The following is a 7,312-nucleotide window of genomic DNA, read 5'->3' on the forward strand; positions in this document are numbered from 1 at the left end:
ATGTAGAAACGAATTAAGGATTCATTAGGGACAAAAAGAGAAAGCAAAAGAGAGGAGCATACAATAAACCCTCTTGGCACCATGCTAATCAGTGCTACATCACTTCCTGACTGGAGCTGGCACCCAGCCACGCCAAGAGCACTGACAAAGCAGACTCGGACTGCGCTGCAGAGATTCACGTAGCCATTTCCTCTGCAACCCAATGGGGAGGGTGCTGGACCCAAGTTCCCTTCATCCTGACTGAGTGCTTAAAGCAGTTGTGCAAGGCAGTGGGTGCAAGCATTAAAGCAGTTGTATAAGGCAGTGGTTGCAAGCACACACTTCCCAGTACCAAAGTTTTTTTGAGACAGACCTGCCTGTAGGTTTGCCTTGGCTTGAGTGAATAGGTCCTGGGCACTAATTCGACACCCAGGATTTGAGGGTCTGGATTGCATGTGGGTTGCAGCCCATTAGTCCTTCAGCCTTCATGTTTGCTCAGAGAAACATCCAGATTTGGTCCTTAAAGATTTATTTTTTTTTTGTGCATCCCCTTAGTGTGTGCAGACACTGCTTACTGCAGATTCTTTCTTGCTTGTTTCCAAGCATTTAACCATGGGCCGTTAAGCCAGGCTTATTCCCTCGCTATGTAAATTCCTTACTCGATATGCCTTTCCATCAGAAGCCAGTCAGCCATATATCGAATATTTTTGGGGCATTTCCCTTCTAATGTGACAGCACACGCTGCAGATGCTTTCTTCTTCTCTGTTTTCATTACCAAGTCCCTGAAAGAGTTGCTGGAGCTGAGAGCAACTAAGACATCTGATTTGTAGCATCCTAAGCATGGTAACAAACAGGTGTGCAGGATCCCAAATGGACTTGCAACACCCGAAGACCAGTCAGTAGCATCAGTAAAAGTTCTGCAGTAGTACATCTAGTAATAGTTTTTGAACTGTATAGAGGTTTCCCCATTCTTCCACTCAGATCTCTTTTTTCTCCTTGAAAAATAGCATCATCTTTCTTAGGAAGTGTTGATTTGATTACTGTGTATTTTTTTTTTTTCTGGGGAAGATTATCAGGAAAAGGACAACAAGGAGTCTAATTTTATTTTCAGATACATTTAGAATTGTAGACCAGACTCAAAGTGGTACGTATGTGGCTATCATATATAAATCTTCCTGTCCTCCAGCACTTGGGTTGGTTGCTAATGGAGCATCCCAGAAGTTACTGGCCATTTGAGCAAAGCAGAAATTCAACCTTGTTTCTTTGCTTTCATTGTAATGCCAAAATGGCACCTTGCAGACTTGGTGTTCTTCCTGTACTACTGAAGAAGGGCAGAATTTCGATGTGTTTTGCCACATGTGCAAAACAAAATCATGCAAAATGTTTATTCCTTTTATTTCAACAGTCATGCTTGTGTTGCTGGTGCCAATCCAAAGATCTGCTGTCCCTGGAGGAAAGGCAGTCCTGTTTAAAGTTCAAAGCTAATGATCATGGATATGATAACTTCCGCTCCAGTAACAAGTACAGTTCTTCATAAAGCAAGCATAAAAGGTATATTCCCTTACATTAATGCCGGTGCCTTTTTAAGTAAAAGTGGCAATTACTTTGAACAAGATGGTAACATTCAGAAAAACCTAATTTTGTGTTTGCACAAAAAAAAAGAACATATAAAAAAATAATTGCCTTGAAACTGTGTCATGCTGAGAATCACGGACATTTATAAAATGGTCATTTATGGGACATGAAGAATAGTGTAGAAAGAAAAAGTCATTGTTAGCACTTGAATACTTCTGAATCAGCACTTCCAAATGATCCCCACTTCCTGTACATTAAACAATCATTTGTATTCACTATAACAGTAGGAACTGAAGTCACAGTAATTACTAAGCAGTATAATATAACTTTAATTGGATCAAAGCCATTATTATATATAACTCAATATATTATCTTTTATAAAGCAGATTAACCACCATCACTATTGTGTTGTTTTTTTTTAAATAAACCATTAAATACTTTGTGGTAGAAGTTTAAATGTAGACAAGTATGATTTTTATCAGGGGTGTTATAGCGGTAGCTAACAAAAATATTAAAGGATGCAGTCAAGTCAAAAGTGCATTTCACTCTGGTGATTGTTTTTACGTGTTGTTGTTAGAAGGAACCTCCTAAGGCCCCTATAAATACTATTTTGTAACTACCTTGTGTGTTCAGTGAATTTGACAGCACTTTCGGTATGATCCATTTCACTATTTCCGTGTTATTCACGTTTAATGACAGCGTAGGAGAGAAAAACACACCAAAAGCATAAATTAATACCACTAAAACCATACAAAGGATGGCTAGGTTTTGAAATCAGCTGTTTTTAACTGAAAGCAAATTGATTGTATCCCCTGTAAACCGTGGGCATTCAAGAGCCTGACGGTTCTTTACTTGAGATACTTTTGGAACAATTTACAACTGGTTTTTTTCAATCCAAATACTGTCTTGAAGAAAAATCCTTTAGAAATAGCATGTGGAAAAAATGTAGCCAGGTGAAACGGAGGGAGAATTTGAACTTCTGTTTTCATTTAGGTTTAAATCTTCATAGAGAAAACAATTCACCAATTATACTACTAGAGAACAGTAGTATGTAGAACACTGGTCTTCATACTGTTTTAAAATTTGTTCTACTTCTGTAGTTCCATATTTATGGGCTTAGGAAGATGTATGATTAGTTTCTGCTTCTGTAAATAGTTTAGTGAAGCATAATTAATTTTAAAGTATTAAAATATGGGCAGGACCCTGTGAGAAAACAGAAAGATAAAGATGCCTGTAGGAAACATGATGTGTGTTGCCGGGAGCAATGCACGTTTTGTACATATGTGACAGGGCATTCTTTGGCTTTTCATTTCCTATTAATTTGTTACAGATGTCCCTAAAGACTTATTAACATATTTTGTGCACTAAGGCATGATTTTTTCAAGGAAAAAATGTCATATAGCATTCTTTTGTAAAGGACATGTTTTCAATAGACATGATATTTTATTGTAATAAAACTATTTATCAAGACTCAGGAATTATTTTTTTTTCCCAAAATTTCACATGTAAGGATTTTTACCTTTTTCTCCAGTCTTGATTAACTTCAGATTTGTTGATAAAATGCCTTAAATATGCTCAGGATGAAAAAGGTTCTTATTGAAGTGTTCAGCCAACGTTACCTTAAGAGGGTTAAATCTCATCTGACTTCAGGTAGCTACAGCTACCTTGCAGACGGCGAAAAACAGGAGAAGTGAACCCCATTCCTGATGTTGCCCCATCAAAAGATAGTACCTGTATGCTTGTAAAATCAAGCTGAGGACCTATGCACATGCATATGAGTATGAGCACGTGTGTGTTTGTGTGTGAGAGTATGTGTGCCAGTGTACATGTTGTCTACTCTTAAGTTACTGTTACCACCTTTCCTGCAGCACAGGCACCCGACTGCTGTAACACTGAATTTTTATAAATATAACTCTATTTAAAGTTTTGTTCTTTACATTTTTTACCTTAACTCTCATTGTAACTTCCTCACGGTAAGCTGTGAATATCAATTCACCCTCCCAGCATCTATTTCTGTGAAATGCATTTCATCTGCTAAGGATGGACAATCAGATAAATCCCGTTTGATACTGATCAGTGTTATTTTCTTCAAATTATATCGCTACGATATTGTACATGTATATTGTTGTTATTTTTATTTAAAATATAGCTGCTGTATTGGCAAATGTGTAACATATTTTTCATTTTTTCCTGGACTAATTCTGTGTTAAGACGAGTCCTGCTAAGTCAGACATTTAGATTCTGCAAATAAAGAGTATATATACCGCCCACTTTTTGGAATGAATATATATGTATTATACCACTTGTATTTTTTTTTTCAGTATTTTTCAAAGCGGTATTTTTACTGAAGCTCTCATTTCCTGTAATAAAAATTTTCAAAACTTCTGTTCTTATGCAGTTAAAAGAATAACACTGGAGAGCTCCAGTGCACCTGTGTTCTAGCTAACATTAAATCTCTTAATACTGAAGACAGGCATTTTCTGAAGTCCTCAGTACAGACCTATTCCTTAATCCACTGAAAACATTGACTGGTTAACCATTCAATTCAGTTGGAGCAGAATGAAGGCACAACAACAGCTCTTTAAAAAACCTTACACGCTATCTTGAATTAAAAAAAGCTAAAAGTTAATTTTTTAAAAAAAATTTTAAACAAAATTGTTGTTTACAAAAGTTCTGAAGAGTGTAAAATCTACTCGTGGGGTAAAACAGCCAGTCCAAGGCTCTCCGAGTCTCAAACAGGGGGTCACAGGTCACAGAGAAGCAAGTGCATCTTTGTAGGAGTTTGTGCTTGCCCAGAGTGGGGTGACAGAGTAAGAGTCGTTTTTCCCAATGGCCTGAAGAGCTGACAAAGAGTGGCTTGAGATGAAAAAAATTAACTACTAAGAAACTACATCGCATCTCTATGTTTTGGCCTTCACATAGTGGCTAGATTTTTGCTGCCCCAGTGGCTCTGAATTCTACCTGCACACAGTTCTCTTGGAGTTAAGAGAAAGCATTTCAGACTGGGGGGACCATACTGATACACTGGTACTGCACCTCAGAGAATCAGATGAGAAATTTGATGGTTATGGAGCATCTCCTATGAGCTGCGGCATTTCGCTATCCAAAACAGCCCTTAATTAACATACGGTTGGCTTAGCAAGAGAATGTTTTATGTACTGAAATAAAGTTAAAAGGATTTTTAAAAAAAATGTTCTGTATAGCTATGTAAAATATTTCTGTATTTCATTTTCTCTGGTCACTTAAGATAGCATCTTTCTGTGGTTCAGGCAGTGTAAACATACTAAATTACCAATAAAATGTTTGTAATTGTGAAACATTACAAAAAGACGTCTGACCTTTTCTCTCCTAGGGACTCTGACTTAATTGTTAAACAGTGACAATGATGTAAAAAAGAAATAAGCAAGTCAGAACTAAAACTCAAAGCTTTTGAGTACAATGGTTTTACATAGCTGAACACTGGAGACAGTTCAGACTTGCATACGCGTTGCAAAATTGTCTGATGTTTGTTGGAACAATCAGTCATGCCTGTCTTTGCTCTGTTTGTTTTTGCTCAAAATGTCAGTTGCAATCTCTTCTCTCTCTCCACACCCATATATAGTCACAAATCCTCCTGTGTTAGGGACATCACAAATAAAAGGCATGAAACTTGTAGTTCATTAATTTAGAAGTGCATGCACTCGGTGCTGGAATACACCCCGTGAAAACCGTTATCCCTTTGTACGCTGACAGTGTAATTTTGTGCATATTTCAATCTGCCTTTTTTTTTAAAGCAGTGGGAAACAGTATCAGTCTAAATGTGCTGAAGTTGGTCAAATATAACTTTATATTCTTGCGGTATCTTACATCCTAGAATGTGTTTACTGCTACTGCTGTTTTATTCCAAAGAGTTAGGTGGTTTTTAACTTAGTCGGTGGCCTGCTGCATGCATATAGATTTGTCTTTTTCGTGGTCCCTGGACCTTTAGCACATAGTTTCAAGTTTCCTATGGCTGGAACAGAAGCACGTGTAGACATGAGGTCCCTGGTAACTAACTATTCTACTCAGTATCTCTCATGGTCTCTTCACTTCCTCTCCCATCTTTAGTCCTCAGTAATGCTACGGCCCTGAAGTTCTCATCAACCTCTCATTGCAAAGAAGCATTTTGTGCATATTTCTTTTGGAATCCTACAGTTTTGTACAGGTAGGCCATAGTCTTCACAGCCCAGCTAATTTACTCCCTTGCTACAATTAACTTTTCTAGCTATTGGTCTCATGTAAGTTTTATCTACTGCTGTCTTGGCTCTTTTCAATGAGGGAGTTAACTGCAGCTTGTTGTCAGTTTTCTAAACACACCAGACCTTGCACAACAACATGAATATACATGAGGTTTACATTCTCCAAACACAGACTCACTCTAACCAGTCTCAAGAAGGGCAGATTTGGTCTGCTAGAGTTGGTGGAGCAGGATGATTCAACTGGCAACCTGCGGTTGTGTCAGCTCCATAACGTGGCTCATTTTTTACTGCACCTTCCTGGACCCTGTTGCTCGGACCAGCATCTTCTTGTGATCTCGAGAAGGCCCAAGAATTCTCCATGTACATGTTGTTCATTTCTGTTCCAGTTTCTAATTCAAGCTGCTGAACAGGTGTCCACGTTTGAAGATAAAGGGAGACAAAAGGACTTCAATTTAGCTTCATCTGTCACAGTCATCTGTCTGGTAGCATTTCTCTATTGCATAGCAACAGTAGTCACATGGTTTATTGGCTTCCAATCGCTAGCTTAAAAGTATTATCATTAAATAAACCCCTGACATCTATTTGGTCTTGTCATTCTAAGTACTCTCATTTAGCTGTGAAGGAGGTCCCAAAGCTCACCCTCAGCAGAAAAAATGCACATTCCCCTCAGTCCTCTTTCTTTCTCCTGAAGAATAAACTATCACTAAGAAACTAAATTCTACTAAAAGTAAGATCTTCAGAAATTTATACTTTATCTTGATGATCAGTACCTAAAACTTCCATAAAATCTCTGTGACAAGACGAAAATTTCCTGATTGTGGGAGGTAGCATCCAGAAGGAGTTCTGCTGTAGCAGTGTGGTAACCAGTTGGATCACACTGCTGAGCAGGAGGCTATGTGTGTTATGGAATGTGAGCCTGCATTAAAATTTTCAGAGAAACAATGTGGAAAATACCGCATTAATACCTAGACGATGCCTGTCAGTCGATATCCACAATTATAACTTCTGCATTGCCATGAAAGTTTCCATCCTCTGTAGCCACCCTAGAACCATGCCCTGGGAAAAAAAAGAGTCAGATATCAGCAAGGCATTTGACACCATCTCCCACAGCATCCTCATAGGTAAACTGAGGAAGTGTTGTCTGGATGACCAAGTAGTGAAGTGAGTCGCTAACTGGTTGAAGAAAAGAAGTCAAGAGAGTTGTAGTCAATGAGGCAGAGTCCAGTTGGAGGCCTGTGTCTAGTGGGGTCCCTCAGAGGTCAGTGCTGGGGCCAGTGCTGTTCAATATATCCATCAATGACCTGGACGAAATATTAGAGAGAGTTGTCAGCAAGTTTGCTGACGACACAAAACGGCGAGGAGTATTTGACACACCAGAAGCTGTGCTGCCATTTAAAGAGACTTAAACAGGCTAGAGGGCTGGGCGGGGAGAAATCTTACGAAGTTTAACAAGGGCAAGTGTAGAGTTTTGCACTTGGGAAAGAATAACCCCATGTGCCAGTATAGGTCAAGGACTGACCTGCTGGAGAGCAGCGTAGGAG

The 7,312-nt window shown here is 38.7% G+C and overlaps 1 protein-coding gene across 1 annotated transcript in view; it reads left to right on the forward strand.

Annotated features, from left to right (window-relative positions):
• The window catches only part of LOC104280092 (endothelin B receptor), a 5,158-nt gene extending 3,070 nt beyond the window's left edge, over positions 1–2,088 (forward strand). The window contains exon 6 of the mRNA XM_009877642.1: positions 1,385–2,088. Within this exon, the coding sequence (XP_009875944.1) occupies positions 1,385–1,516 (132 nt within the window). The 3' untranslated portion in view covers positions 1,517–2,088. The remainder of the gene's footprint in view (positions 1–1,384) is intronic.
• The last annotated feature ends 5,224 nt before the right edge of the window (positions 2,089–7,312 follow it).

The sequence above is a fragment of the Apaloderma vittatum genome, unplaced genomic scaffold (assembly GCF_000703405.1).
Source record: "Apaloderma vittatum isolate BGI_N311 unplaced genomic scaffold, ASM70340v1 scaffold16730, whole genome shotgun sequence".
Lineage (NCBI taxonomy): Eukaryota > Metazoa > Chordata > Aves > Trogoniformes > Trogonidae > Apaloderma > Apaloderma vittatum.